Raw genomic sequence first — 16485 nt, forward strand, 5'->3', positions numbered from 1 at the left:
CTCAGGACTGTGGTGACGTGTGCATGAGGTTACCATGGCTCGCTGTAGTTTCTTTGAGGCCAATGAGGACACAACTACATGTAACCTCTCTGTGACACACCAGACATAATGTTGAATTGTCAAGTAGAGCTTAACTATATGCAACATACTGCTACACTGATTTTAGCATCTAGTATTACAGCATCAGAAACTTTTGAGTGGCAAAGAGTGCGCCTACAGAGATTAATGTCCCATGAAATTATCTGCTGCGCTGCTCATGTTGCTGTTATTTCTTTTTTTTGGGGGGGGGGGGGTTGCACTCAAAGACCATGATTATTGCAACCTATAAAAGTTAAATGTTTGTAACAAGCATAAGAAGAACTTCATACACTCTAAATGTTCCGATTTCTTATCTGTGTATAATATTTTTATAATATCAGCCCCAGACACCTCAAATGTCACTGAACGCGTTCATTCAAACCTGGCTGGCTTCACCAAGTAACAGTGTTGTGCTGAATATAATAAATAGATTCTCTGCATTTAATACGCGACTATCCATGTTGGGAGTCTGGGACACGCATGCACAGAAGTAGACACGACGGCAGTAATAACACTGAAGCACTCTACACCAATGAGTTAATTCTTAGTGGTGAGAAATGACCTGGTTTCTTGTGTCCCAGGTCACAAACTGGCAGCACAGATTAAGAGCACAGAGGCCCACACAAAGCTCTAGTTCTACCCCTGAACTAAATCCTTTAACCGCTGAAGTAAATCAAAGCCCAAGTCCTTAAATGCAAAACTAGCTTCCTGGTCCTTCGGAAGACTGGAAACTGCCTTTTACTTCCATTGATGGTGCAACATTGCATGTACGTGATGGATAGTTTCTCATGTAGACGTAAAACGTGCTCTCCCCGTCTTTCCCCGTTTCACAATCGAAGACTTTCAAAGAAGCGATTTATCTACAACACTCTTCAAACCACTGTTCACGAAACGCTGCTCGCTGGCTGACTCATTGTCAATATGATGAAAACACACACACAGAGTACACAGAGTACACAGGCCGGTTCGTCCTCACTTGATTAGGTTAGTCCTGCGAAGGCGCTGCCATCAGTCTTAATATTACAGTAGAAAATAGGCTAGCTCCGTCCCACAGAGGGGGGGGGGGGGTGTGTGAGCTATTCCAGAGGTCTTGTCTTGGCCCTGGAAGAGCCGTTATGTGCTTGTTACATGTCAACCAGAGATTGAAGTACAGACCAAGCGGCCTCACAGAAGAAGCACTAAATTCAGTGTAGTTACAGACATGCACACACACGAATGCCCACTCCAACACAGACTCTTCTACTTCCTGGAGCGACGGCGTGCCCACTGAGTTGTGAAGGACCTCTGCGTTTTGTTTCCCATCACTTAAACACAGATCGCCACGCACATGAATTCTGATCAAATTGTGTCAATTGAATGGACGGTGAACACCTCATCTCACCTGTTTCACGAGCGAGATTTTTGTCGCAAGGTATATTTGTATTCAACCTGCGCGACGTCGTTTCTTCCTCTTGGTCCCTTCATGCACCAACATCATCGTCTTTCATCTCTCTCTTTAAGGATGCATTTCACGTCAGTCTGACTCTATTTCTGAGGTTGCTGCCAGATTAACACTGACAGTGACTCCAGTTCACCGTTTGTGTTACAACAGAGAAGCAGAGACTCTGGGAAATGCATTTGTACTCACTCCAGGTTCTTGACTGACCCGTTGCCACCAGGCGGTAACCTCTGGTTCTGAAAAGGGAAGCCAATGCTTCAGTGCCTTACACTTGTATTCTTTCTAATGGCCATCAGGGAGCGACTCCTCTGGTTGTATAGAAGTCTATGAGAAAATGACTCGACTTCTCAATCGGTTTATTACATCAGTGTACATTGTAAACATGACTTTATGGTCTCAATTGCTAATTTCAAGTATTCTTCAATACAGCATGATGTTCATTTAATAATTGATGGTCCCATTTAGAGTCAAATAGCCGATAAAGCTGGGTATGCTTTAGGGCGGGGCTACCTTGTGATTGACAGGTCGCTACCACTACCAGAGCTGTACACTCCATCTCTACGTCACTCCACACGTCAGTCCAAATATGATCACTTCCGCTTACTGGTTGCAAAAGATGGCGATGGTCAAAATGCCTAACTCGAGGCTTCACATCGGCAGTCCAAAAACCAATGGGTGATGTCACTGCAACTACGTCCACTTCTTCCATACGGTCTATGGTTGCCACGTATGCATAAAGAGTGAATGCAGCGGACTAAACTTTGAGTCCCGCTCCAGTCTTGTGTCTTTCGTCCCATGTCCTCGGCCTCTAAATACCCAAATGAGACTGACTTCCAACAAAAGACGGTCTAATCTCTCTCCGTTATTGATTTACAGTGTCGTGACAGTGATGCTTTTAGCCTGACCCCGAACAGCATGCAATTCAAACAAGCAATGAATAAACCGATCCCTACGATTTATTGATCATCGGCGTCCTTCGCAGATGACTTTGGTCCAGAGCCTGTGAGGTGTTGATGTGGGGTTTGCAGTATAAATACACACAGGGCTGTTTCTGGCCACTTTGGTGCACTCGGCACTCCCAAGCTTTGGTCTTTTAGATGAAACATTAACCTAATGATTTTTTTCTTTTTTACTTTCGCTCAGCTTTAATCAACTTCTTTTGCAATAAAATAGCCAGAACCAGCCTTGGGCTTTGAGCACTAATTGTTGTCACTTTAGAGGGTTCAAATTCCTCTCACATACCACAGTGAGGAAATGTACAGAGCCATTATTGAAGTTTTTACAGTCTCATTAAACAATGAATAGTCACTGCAGGCTTGTTTTGATATGCTTGACTTGGAAAAACATTTTGTAGCCCTGATGTTGACAGTTTTCTAGAATACCTATGTGATTGCTGAACGTGCTTTGAAACGCAGTGTTTAATTAAGTGACAACAACAAAGGCCTCGATAAGAAACCAAAGCGTGTTTTCCACAGATGAAATTAAGCTGAAACCTGTTCATCAAGGATGTTAAGTAGTAGCCTATACGCAGTGTGATCGGTTAGAGTCAAGGAACAAATGTTTGCCTCCATCTGAATTCCCCTTCAGGCATGTACGGTAATTAATAAGCTTGTGAACTTCAAAGAGGCAAATTTGCCCTTGCCACATGTATGCCACTTGTTTTTGAATCAAAGCTTTAAAAGTACCAAAAAAATCCTTTTGTGTTTTGACACAAAGTGATGGCAGAAGTCAGGGAAGGACTGGGTATTTTTTTTAAATGGCCCTGCATTTGGACTCAGAGCGGCCCACCAAAACCCCCCCAGCGAATCAACAGCACAGAATTACTGAACACTATTCACAATTAACTTTAGCACATAATGGCTCAGTGGCATCCTGGCTCTGCCTCAATCTGTCCACTGCAGATGCACCATCCTCATCCGGGATAAGTAATTAGTATAAATTAGTATAATAGTACAACATTAAATACAAAGTATCTTTTTGACCTGATGATGGGGCAGGATGGAAAGTCAGGGATCACTCAAGTTATTTCAATTCGTCATATGTCTGCACTAACTTTCATAGCGACCCACCAAAAACTACAAACGTAAAACTCATGGTGGCATTAAAGGAAACGTACATCAAAAGTCATTAAAAGTGAACCCCAAAGTCATCTGGATTCATCCTTTCAGGACCACATTTTATGACAATTCATCCAATAGTTGTTGACACGCTTCAGTCTGGACTAAAGTGGTAGACCAACCAATGGACACAGGCAGAATATTTCATCCTATTTCCAAAGAATAACGTAGTAAACAGTATACGGTGGGGGTGTAACGGTTCACAAAATTCACGGTTCGGTACGATACAGTGGAGCCACGGTTCGGTACTTTCGGTGCAGTAGAAAACTATAAATGCCAGAGAAATGTACTTGATTTTAAAATATATTTATTCATTACAACTAACATCATAAAGTTATTCTTTGACTTTGAACAATGATGGAACTATACCTGAGTGACTCATCTTCTGGGGTGTCTTCTTAGCAACACATAAGCATAAAAAACAAAAACTGCTCCTTAATGTTATGTAGTATTGTTACTTACATCTTGCAAAAGAGATTTTTAATCTCAATGGGACTACCTGGTTAAATAAAGGTTTTACATTTTTATTTTTTTTTATTCAAACGTTTTCGGTTCGTCATGGGTACCGAACCGTGAGCCCCGTACCGAACGGTTCAATACGAATACGCGTACCGTTACACCCCTAGTATACGGGAAGCAAAGGTGCACAGTATTTTTTTGTAATCTGATCCATGGCCTGATCCATGTACATGTGCAGAAGAATGCACAAGAGTAACCAGTGAAAAGTGACACAATGAGGGAGCCACGGACAATGACTGGACGAATGGAGAGCCATGTGACCTTTATGTACATCAGAGCGACGTCCAGGTCACCTGTCGATGCTCCGCATCGGAAATCCATTTCAAAGAGCCTTTACGTCACTGAAAATCCTCCATCAAATAATTACAGTGCCCACTCGTGAAAGTTTGTGATTAACATGTTTGTGGCAAATTAGTGCCGAACAATCCGATAGCGAGGGCTTCGTCCTCCCACGAGTGAGTCGGGGGCGCTGTGATGTTCCCTTTGAATAGGTGCATTGATTTTGGCTGCTGTTCAGCACAGCACCGGGGGCCGACCTTATTAACGGAGTATTGGGCTTCGGCATGACTCCCATCAGGCCAATCAAGGCAACCTAGACCCAGGACCCCATTAGTATGCTAATAAAGTCACTTCTCTAATGACTGATTAGCAATTCTGCGGATTTTGTCCTCGCTCCGCTTGCACACACAAATAAGCGGAAATGCTCTCTGAGGCATACACGTCTCCGCGCACACGCAGCACTAATAGCATGCACATTTATTTGATGCTTCTCACCGCTGACGATTTATTTACAACCCTCCCTCCTTTCTTTGCTTGTCCGCCTTGTCCACATTCCATTCACCTCGCGCACATAAAATAGGATTCAATTACGGGTAATGGAACGTGAATGTGAGGAACGCTTAGGCACGGTTAATATGAATTTGTTTTCCTTTGTCTCGACTGTGGAACTTGAGTCATTGTGTGAGAAGAGTTTGTTTCCATGTGCCAGATTGACCCGCTTGATACGTGTTGATACAGCGGCTCCATCACCGTGTTGGACTTGTAAGAGCAACATGTCTAACTCTGGCATCTCTGTCCTCCTCAGTGCTCAGCGGCCTCTGCTTCAATGACTGTCCAGAATATGTCAAGGTGAGAAATCTGTCTTTGTTCGTCCACTGTTCCAACAACAACATTAACAAAAAACCAAAGGTGAAATAGTTTCTTATCTGCCTGATCACTGACCAGGTGTGTCTCTCTGGGTGTACTTCTCCCCATTGCACTTATCTTCCCATGCATACATCTTTATGTTCCTCCAGAGTTTCTGATCAACAATGTTTCAGCAGGAACAGAGAGACATGTGCTGGAATATCCTGACTGCTGGCCAAACTTCATGTCTATAGGGAGGATCAACTTTATATGCAGGAAATTAGGGAAGGGGATTTGAATTGGTGATGTGTTTTTGAGCTGGAAGGCAGAATAAGCTTCTCGTTCTGTGTAAAGTGCCTATCCTTAAGTGCAGCCTGAAAAACATGGAAAGCACAAAAATAAACTCCTCCCCCATTCATTTTTTATTATTAATGGAGACAAGCGGGAGACCTTCCTAATGCAGTCAGTATACAAACTTACTGTGTTGTATCTTTCACGTTTCCCGATAAAGTATGATTTTTTTTAATAGAAGGGCAAATAAGTGCCAGGTGTACCTGTTTTCCAAATCCTGTCCTTGGTAAATACATTTTGGGATTTGTTGCTTGTTGTTGCTCAGGGACACTTTGACACTGACGGTGTCTGCTGAAAATAGGTTTGCGCTCATGATTTTATAATAACAGGTATCCTTTCGTGGTTTACTTCCTGCTCACTTTCTGATAGTTTATGAAGCATCCAAGACTTCATGTCTGCGTGATGAGGTTAACTTCGGCCTCTCACAGTGGTCCCAGCTAACCCACCTTAAGCTCCTTTTGGGACTCTACAATTAGTTTAGTTAACAAAAGCTTGGTTAACAAACCCCAGCAGCAACACATGGTCAGAAGACAACAGTGTACAAACTCAAAACAATCAAACACAGAAAATACGAGACTTCAATATCAAATCGGCACATTAAAGGCGGCTGAAATTAGGCGTGAAATGGATAAAAAATTGCGGTTTTGAGTCACGGGTTGGGACAGCAGAATAAAAAGGAGAAAATACAACTTTTACCAGATCACGTATTTTTGCAGCTGATACAGTTTGCCAAACAGCCATGAGACACATCAGCCGATGCAGATCGTTTTTGTTCTGGTTACCACCCTTCTTGCCAAATACAAAATTACATTTAACCCCCCCCCCCCCCCTCCCCCTCGCTGCGGACTCATTGAAATGATTTTCTGACAGCGCCAATGTGTATTTTAGACGCAGCCCTGTTGCCGTCGTTAGTTAGCGCTGTAACCACCGTTTGCTGCCAGCTGTTGGCTCATACATCTCCGTGTTTAGAGCCGCGTGCAGGCAGGCAACCCTGGCTGTACCGGTTGCCACTGCTGCGGTAGTGGGCCAATCACACGTCGCATTGAATCAAAGGAAGCTTGAGATGATTGGCCGCGAGCGAAACCATACAAATAGTCTTTTTTTTTCTAGATCTGGGCGCAAAAAGGATCAATTGCAGGTATCGTTTGACTGGAGATAATACGTGGTACTGGACTGCCTCTGACCTGCGTCCGAGGGGCGGCTGAATCGCATTGAGCCATACAGATAGACCCCCATGACACACGACCCGCATCATTGCGTCAGTCTGAAGGGCGTATAAGGTTTTGCATTGAACATAAGCTCTTACACCACAGTGCACTTTTGGAGTTAAACGTAGCCATCGATTGATGGAGCAGTTAGCTTCCAGCCCCTTTTTATTCATCCCAAAAAGCCGGTGTCATGATGATCATGTGTAGGTGGACAGAGAAATCTGACAGAAACACAGCAGCCAGTAGCATCTCTCCTTATGTAACCTTTCACCAGTGGAAAGCCCTTCGCAAAACACATTAGCGTTGACATCAACAAGAGGCTGCTGGTATTAGAGTTGTTTTGGTTTTCTGTCGCTCCGCTCTTCCACTCGCTTGACGTCTGACTGAAAGGTACGATGAATGCATTTGACGAGTGGAGCTCGCGGCTGTTTCTCCTCCCCTCGTCTTCCATCCATCACCGCCTCTTATCTTTTCATTTCACTCTCCCGCTACTCTCCTTCTTAGTCACACCTCTCGTCGTCTTTCGTTGTGCCCACTGATCTGCTCCGCTGTGGCTTTCTCATCTCTCTCTTTCTTTTTTTTTTTTGTCCTCATTTTTCATTCCTTCCTCACCCGACTGAGTGTCACAGCATAAAGGGCCAAGACTCTCCTGCAGCGTGTATGTTTGCTCGTGATGAGCCGAGGTAAAGCCAGCGACGGCTCGGCAGATCTCTCGGCATACTTTCGCAACGAAGAGATAAGACTGGGTCCGCGCACTAACACGCAGCCGTCACTCTCGTATAAACGCCACCTGATGAAAATAACTGAAAAACATGTCTTTCTGCCCACTCTCTCTCTTGTCTTTCTGTATTTCTCTTTCACCCCCTCCCTGCTGGTTTCTCCCCGTCCTCTTTCTCCCTCACTGACAGACGGCTAATGTGAAAAGAAACTTGCGAAATGTCAACGTGTCCGTTTTTTCACGAGTGTTTCATGTTTTCGCAGCCTTTTGGTGTTAACCAGCCAGGTCCCTATGTCATGTACACCACAACGGACTCCAACGGCAACCTGAAGAACGCCTCAGGTAAGGACTTTGTATTCATTGTAATAAGATATATATAAAGTATAGAGAGCGCTACAGCTCACACTGCACTCGGCCGGTCGGTCCACAAAAATGTCCCCACCCTTTTGTTTTTGCCCTAGGTGGCTGAAATGTGGCATGAAGGTCAAGTGTGTGGGTTTGAAGCGTTGTGTTCATGCCAATTGGCAATAAGGGGACGTGGCTGTGAGAGGCGGCAGCCTCCAGTTCTGAAAAGTGAAACCAATGCCGAACTGCTTTAACCTTGCATTTTCTCATCTGGTTGCAAAAAGACTGATTGTATAGAAGTCTGTGAGAAAATGACCCTCCTTCTGACTTGATTTATTACCTCCTTTATCACTCCTCCGCAGTCCAAATATGGTCACTTCCCCTTTCAAAGAGTTCCTCTTTCACTCATGATACTTGAGCCACGTCCTCTTCCATAAGTTGTGAACCGGTTCTTATAGACACTTGTGAAGCATTCATTTCTAGACTATCCACTTCAGTGACAGAGAATTTCCAGAAGCATTTATTTTTTGGAACAGTTCACTGCCTGAGCTTTTTTTTTACATCCACGTCAGAATTATTAATATTTTAACAGTGACAGCTGTCCTTAGCTGAACACGACAGCGTTTGTTTTGAAGGATTTTGATAAAACAGAGAATAAGAAGAGGGGTATATTGATTTTATTTGCTTTTTTTTATAAATGAGAAAATAGCTTTTATGCCTCAAAGGCTGAAGCAATAAGGGCAGCTGTTGTAACTGAAAGAGAATAAATCAGTGTGATAAGGCTGTCATGTTTTAAATAGTTTTAAAGTAGTTATATACCTGTTTAAATGCAGGTCTCACCCACAAGGGTATTTTGTAAAATGCTGTAATATGTAACGTTGAAGGAAAATTAATACACTTTTTTCTTTTTTAAAGATGAGTCGATCAAATATTCAGCCTGGCGTGAATGCAGTGGCACTGTTTACGGGACACAGTTTTCTCAAAGTTTCTGCAGGACTGTCACAGAACAAATACTGTGAAAGCCTCCAAAACACTGTCGGCCTTTTTCCACTGCAAAGCAACATTCAACAAACTGTCGCTTCCTCATTTGTTTCCTTATTTTTATCAGGGTCCAGGGTATATAGAGACTTGTTGTGGATGTGTGACGTTGTGCACCTGTTGTTTACTTCTTTTAACAAATCTCTGAAGGAAAGATGACGATCGTGAAGGGAACTAGTTAGAACAGGCCGATCGAGGGTGCTGGAAGTGAATTTCTGTTGTCTTGTGAGTGGTTTTTTTACATGAATTTTCAATCTCAAACCGCTCCACTGCATGTATTCTCAAAGGGCTACTCCCTTCCGTTAATATCAGCAGTCCTGTCAACATCTGGCTGGGTTCTGTTCCGGCATACACAACGTACCACGGCAAGGTTTTATTCACAAATCCCCACCCTCTCACATGAATAATGACAAGTATTTCCTTAATGTCAGCGTCCCCAGCTTTATTGATTGTTATGTCGTAGCTCGTAGCGCCACCGCATCTGCGTAGGAGGACAAATTCCTGCGGCCTCGGAGCTGATGAACACCGCGCTGCTCTTTTACGTCAGACGAACAAGGGTAGAGAGAGATAGATACACAGAGAGACAAATATATGCATAGAAAGATGAGACGAGACATGGAGGACAGCGATGCTGTGCCGTATTAGCCAAAGTTAACCCAGTTGACGTTACATTGTGGGAAGGATACGGAGCTGGATGAGGACAAGATGCACTGACAGCCTGGGGTCAGGGATATATATAGTCTGTTGTGTGTGTGTGCGTGCATTCCTGTGTGCAGCATAATTCCACTTTGTCAGATTTTATTGTTTCATTTATCTGTCGGCACAGTTGGAGTCGATACATATTTAAAGAAAGAGGAGACAGATCAGCGTCCAACATCATTATTATTTCACCACCATTAGACTGCTATGAGCTCACGGTGACAAAACGCTGCTGAAACTAATCTTTCAAAGGCCGCGGACGTTTCAATTAGATGCTCTGCGTCCGCGCCCCAAAATATTAACACCGAGCGGACAAAATATTAACACCGAGCGGACAAAATATTAACACCAGCCGACCTGTTTTTAGTTGTCTTAAAGCGTGTCGAAACCCACAGCTTCACTCCCCCTCTACACACACTCTGCCGGTTTAAAATATGCAGTCAAATGGGCATAGAGAGAAAGAGCGGAGAGGCAGGGGGGGAGAGAGGGGAGGATGGGGGGAGGCTATCGCCACCTGCACCCACGCCTACTGCAGAGGAGATGGAGAGTCGTACAGAATCACACTGGATGCGGAGGAGATTTTTAGAATCATATTAAAGTGAGATGCTGAAAAGGATCCAGTAATATTTGTGTTTTTTAGTCTCAACAAAAAGAACATTGAGAGTTTAGAAAGGCAGTTACTCACGTTTATACTTGTTTTATATGGTCAAACGTATGTGGACACATTACGTTACCTATTTACCCAACCATGGGTCTTACTCTGCAGCCTCCACTCTTCTGAGAGATTTTTATTCTTTTTTTATCCTGGCTGCAGCCGCAAGAGCATTTCTTTGAGCTAGTCTGGCAGTCAGTGTTCTAATCTCATCCCAGAGGTGTTGGACGTGGCTGAGGTCAGGGCTCTGTGCAGGCCAGGCAAGTTGTTAGAAGCACACTGTTGTCTACAATATCACAGCCTGGCGTGGTAACTGGTCTGTACAGTTGAAAACACAGATTGCTCCTCTGGTACAGACTGCTATGGAACTTATGGGGGTAAAAGGTTGTAAAAGTCACTGTAAGCTGTTTTATTGAGTTTCCTTTTAGCATAATGTTCTGAGTGAACATATATCTGGGGCTTTTATTGTGAAAGGTAAGAACAGAAGGACTAGGTCTGGTCTGCGCTGCCTTTGTCAAGTTTAAAAGGAGTAATAAAGTTTGCCTTCTTGGTTCGGACCACTGATACTCATGAAATACGATTTTTAGAGCCTCTTGTAAAAAAAACCAATCGTGTACATTTTGAATATGTCTGTTCCGCACAGCGTGATTGGTTGATGCCTTTATTCTATGCAAAAACATGGTTTGTCTGAAAGTACTCATGACAAATACAACAGTTCAGAAAAAAAATACTGACCTGTGAAAAAAAACTCCCTACAGGGACAATTCAAAGTATTTCTTATCGTCTCTTCTAGCAATGCATCGAATGACAAATGTAAGAAACAAACTAATATGACGGTGTGAAAGTGCCCGCTCGTACAGATGAAGCTACAGAGACTGTGGACGTGGAACTCTGGAAACTAAATTACTGGCGGCACAAAGATTTTTAATAAAGGTATTCTACTGTTCATCTCGTTCATGTGAAGAAGAAGAGAAGGTCTTGACATTTTGTCCACTCAGACGGTACATCTCTTTCTGGAAAAAGTCTCCCCAGACAGTGCCTTTATGTTGCTGCTGTTCAGAAAGCTGAATCCCATTTATTTAACATGAGAATATCCTGGCGTATTACACTCTGCCCATCATAACTTTGGCTTATTTTTCCCACTGTGTGTTTGACTGGAGTGCACGGAGAGAGGAGGAGCAGCCAAAGGCTTTGCCGGCACAACTCCCCAGACCCCTCATTTAACAGCAGCAGAGTGCTGCCAGGGAGCAGGCTGTGTGTGTGTGGGGGGGGGGGGGGGGGGGGGGGGGGGCGGTGCGTGTGTGTGTGTGTGTAGATGATTTAAAGTGTATTTATTCTGTAGCTTGTAGCTCGGGGAACAGCCAGCGAGGCTGCCAGAGATGAGCAATGATGGGGTGCGCACACACACACACACACACAATGTCTGGGCCTCTCCGCTGGGGCCCAACGATCTTCACTTACCCTTCACCCTGCTGAAAGGGAGAGAGGAAAGGAGACGGAGATTGTAATATGCTGAGAGATGGAGACAAGGGCCCGTGAAGGCACAGTATTATGAATGGAATCACTGTCGAACAAGAGGAGGGAAGGAGGACCGAGGACGTCAGGGGCTGGTGGGAGGCAGAGAGGAGATGGAGCAATCTCAGTCTGGTGAGATACCTGAGAGAGACAATGCTAACACACACACACGTATAGTTCATACTGTGTATATGTACTGCATACACACTCTGTGATAATAACACCCTCTTATCTGGCAAGTAAAGGTCAACAGCAACACTGACAGGTTCTCTTTCTAACTCGTTTTCTGTGTGTAGGGCATCCGCACAGTATGTTTACCTGTATAGGTGTACGCGCACGCTACATGTGTGTCCGTGTATTTTTCCTAAGCTTGCGCACAATCTGTGGCCATGTGTGTGCGTCAGCGTGTGTGCGTCAGCGTGTGTGCGTCAGCATGTGTGCGTGCGTGCATTCCCTGACATCTGTCTCTTGACCTTGTGTCTATGCGCATGAACGTGTAGGAGGCCGTGTACGCGCCCAGCAGCGGTGTGCCATGCTAAGCAGGTTGGATGAATGAGGATGGGCTGTGATTCTGACAACACCACACCTCATTATCGAGTAACTCCTGCAGAGAGAGCGAGAGCGAGAGAGAGAGAGGGGCGGGGTGGTGGTGGGGATGAATAGTTATTCATTAACAACCTTTTCATTTCTCTCACTGTGGGTGCTCAGAGACACTGCACAGGACAAACACCGTACTGCGTCGCCCTCAGGCTTCCAGGTCACACCGGTTCATCCATTTGTCTTTCGTCGAAAGGGGAACGGTGTTACATGTAACTTTCAGGGTGACAGTCATAATTAACAATAGAACGATTCACTAAGTAGCGTACGGATCTCCGCCAGGTGTGTATGCAACGACCACTGCTGTACTGTGTGATTGAATCAACGCAACCCACACTTGGCTAACCCTCCGTGTAGACACTACTGTCCTGTAAGGCGTCGTCAAACAAGTCAAAAACGAGCGGCGATGTATGCAGGCAATCGGCTCAAAGTCGTCGTATAAGACCACAGACTGTATCGTGTAAGACACGTCATAGAATCTTGCCAGAAAACACTCCGCTGTGTTGTCACTAACGGCCCCTACCGACTGTTGACCCGTTAAGAGTCGTGAGTGAGGAGTCGTATAAAACAGGCAATAAAAGGTGTTATCTGAGAAAGTGTGAGTCACCAAGTAGCATTGGACGGACACAGAGATGCACACTCACTCACTCTCACTTGCCGTTTTTAGTTTAATGTGGTATTGAAGACGTCAACAGATGTTGACAGTCTGTCTGTTAATAATAATTGAATGTACAAGACGTTATCTACACGTGACTTGAGCTGTTTTTCACTGCATTTCCAGTTGGTAAACACATTTCCCTGCTCTGTGCTGCTGTGCTGTGGGTCTATGCGACTGCAAGTGAAGCTCATTTTGTGAATTTTTTTCAAGTGGTTTGGCCATTTATGCAACCTGAAGACTAACAGGTTTGTTTACTTGTGTTCTAGATTACTGGCTAATGGCCTTAGTATCACAACAGCAATCTGCAGTCTGCACAGCTTTTCTGGGAAATTGTGGAGCCCCCTTATTTTACAGCTTGTCAAAGTATTGACAAGCCACTCTTACATTCGTCTGTTGATGCGCAGGGAGATATAACAGAGAAGCTCATGTCTTTTTCTCTTGTGAAACTGTGGTTTGTCAAAATTAGATTTTTTTTTTTCTCTTTGATACATAAATATGCTCCAGTTATTGTCGTTGCCACCAGCCCGTCATTACATTGGCTTCTTTTGACCCGCCATATTTGGCTGTTCGTGCCACCAAGCTGCAAATTGAAATAGATTCAATAACACCAGCCGACATAAAGAGAGAATTGTAACAAGTCCGGATTGGTTGGCGGCACAGAGGGGGGACAGAGGAGAAAGGAAGAGGACATTTGACAGAGAGAGGCGGGGACAGAAAAGTGAGCGCTCATGAAGAGGAGAATCATAACAGGCCCAGATCAATGTGGAGCTCTCTGCAGACCGTCCAATTAGGCTAATGAGTTCAGGGGATTAGCAACGGCTCCCTCACACACACACACACACACACAATCATTGTACATGCACAACCTTTTAAGAAAAAACACATGTTAACCTGCAGCAAACATATGTATCATACCTTAACCTTTCAGACATTTATTAGAACCAAAACAACTTGGATGCAAATTCAATGGTGCGCGCTGAGCTGTGTTGACCTGTACATTCACTGGAAAAGCCCTTCGTGTTGCTTTTTTTTTCTTTTTTTTGCCGCATCTTGCTGTTGCCTCAATCAGTGTGGTAAGAAGCCAGCTTATTGCACTTGACATCATACCGATCCTCGGCCACGGTTATACCTTTAGTTTTCTCCGAGACCTCGTGAGGTCCAACAGTGAGCGTTACCCTATTCTCAAACCCCTTTTTTATTAGCACAGTGTTTGGAAGATGGTGCTGGAAACACACGGGGAGAATTCACCATGTGGAGGGTCGGAAAGGGGAGAAAATGAGAGGGCCAAGCCGAGAGAGAGGAGCAGAGCTGCAGAGAGAAAAAACAAAAGGAGAGGAGCGAGAATTCAGGGTGCGACCGAAAATAAGACTATAGGAGATGGGAGGAGAAGAACACGGGGAGATCAGCGCAGAGGAGGGGAGGAAATATTGGTGTGGAAGGAAAAAATCGAGTGGAGAGGTAACCCTCCACAGAGACATGGAGAATTACTGTTGATCGGGCTTAGCATGCTTTTTCTCATCTGTTTTTCACTCCTTTGCCTCCCTCCTCCGTCCCTCTTCCCTCATCTTTTTTTTCTCCCCTCTAGCCCTTTTCTCACTTTCATCTCCTTTCTCTTCCTCTGCTCACCCTGTAACTTCTCCTCTGTATCTCTTTCTCCATAGGTTGTCAAGAGATTGTTAAACTTTGAATTCGTCACCGCTGTTTTCTGCCAATCCGTTGATCAATGGGTCCCCAAAGACCCTCGAGTTTAAATGTGTTTAAAAGACAGAGTGTACGTGTCTTAATGTAGGATGTACCTTGTCACAGACTCTCCGTCTTGCTTGCCGTCTGTTTATATACCAGCCCAAATATGTGTAACTACAGGGCAGAAACATGCCATTGTAATGGTTAAAAAAAAATAATGAGAGGCTTTCCTCAATGCATTTAAACTTCATGAAGCTACCTTTTTCACCGCATCGTGGAAGTTCACAAGCAAACATTTCTCAGCACTGGCTGAGTGGATATTCTTGTTGCCACACTGTCGAGCTTCCATTCCTTCTGCCAATCTTGCGATGCGCCGAACTGAAACGCATCTCGTTGAAAGCTCACTTGGTTTTGTTGGTTGGTGCGCTTGGCTCCATTATGTGCTGAGTCTTGTCTCCAAAAGTTCCTCAGAATAGAAGTTATTTATGAATTATTCTGGCAACGGCAAGGTCAGCTTATTACGCTCTAAATCACGTGTCAAACTCAAGGCCCACGGGCCGAATCCGGCCCGCCACGTCATTTTATGTGGCCCGCGAATCCGCCAGCAAAAAAAAAAAAAGATTCTTTTTTTGTTTTGGAAAAATAATTAAAAGTTAGACTTGAAAATAAAAGTATCCCCATGGTCGAAATTATGAGATAGAAAGTTGAAATTATGAGACAGCATGTTGTATGTGTACCGACATTAAAATGATCACAACAGGTGGACAGGAGAGGCAACAGCCCGAAAAGCGGTTTTCCAACGATTGAAAAAGATCGACAAATAATCCCAAAATGTCCACGAAGAGAAACATTGATGCAGAGGGAAGAAAATGTAATGAAAGATGTGAAAGCGAATACATGTTTGTGCTTGAAGGAGAACAACGGGTCTGTCTTCTGTGTTATGAGGCAGTGTCGGTGATGAAGGATACAATTCACGTCGGCATTTTGACACCAAACACGGAGCTAAATTTAGCCTCCAAGAAAAACATCAAACTGTCCAAGAATTAAAAGGCAGACTGCAATCACAGCAGAATATATTTACACAGCTACAGCCCAGTGCATGCTGAAGGTATGTGAGCAGAGCTCCGACCAGATACAGACTTTTACAAATGTCAGTTTGTGAAGAAACACCATCGCAGACAGAGTTCATGAACTAGCAGCAATCTAACAACACAGCTAGCTAAGAGACGAGCAGGTACTTGTGTTTCTAATGAACTGTTGATGAAAGCACAGACAACACGGATACATCATCTATCCATGTTCATCAGACCTGACTCTCAGTGAGCAGCTCTTGGATGTAGCTGCCATGCACAGGACGACGACAGGGAGGAACATTGGTGATGCAGAGAGGTGACACAAACAGCTTTGAACAAAGTTAATGTCATAACTTATGTTTGATATTTGTCTTTGTTATTTTCTTTAGTAGTTTGATCTTTGATAGAGTCATGTGGGTTTCTAAACCCTCAATTAAAATGATTTATGTTATAATAACAGAAATGTTTAAATATCATTTTCATTTATATAGCTGCATGTACAATATGTTTACACTTGAAGAAACAATAATCAAATGCAGAGAGAGTTATTTAACAATATGTTGGGGAGAAGTTAGTTATACAGTCTTACAGTTACAACCGGCCCTTTGAGGGCGACCGTGATGCTGATGTGGCCCAGAGTGGAAATGAGTTTGACACCCCTGCTCTAAATG

The 16485-nt window shown here is 44.1% G+C and overlaps 1 protein-coding gene across 1 annotated transcript in view; it reads left to right on the forward strand.

Moving 5' to 3' along the window:
* The window catches only part of LOC306790360 (T-cell immunomodulatory protein-like), a gene marked incomplete at its 5' end in the record, with an annotated part of 72827 nt that overhangs the window by 36287 nt on the left and 20055 nt on the right, over positions 1–16485 (forward strand). Inside the window, 2 exons of the mRNA XM_079286559.1 lie at positions 5237–5280; positions 7818–7896. Coding sequence (XP_079142685.1) covers positions 5237–5280; positions 7818–7896 — 123 coding nt within the window. The remainder of the gene's footprint in view (positions 1–5236; positions 5281–7817; positions 7897–16485) is intronic.

This window comes from Melanostigma gelatinosum (assembly GCF_949748355.1).
Source record: "Melanostigma gelatinosum genome assembly, chromosome: 2".
In the NCBI taxonomy this organism is placed as follows: Eukaryota; Metazoa; Chordata; class Actinopteri; order Perciformes; family Zoarcidae; genus Melanostigma; species Melanostigma gelatinosum.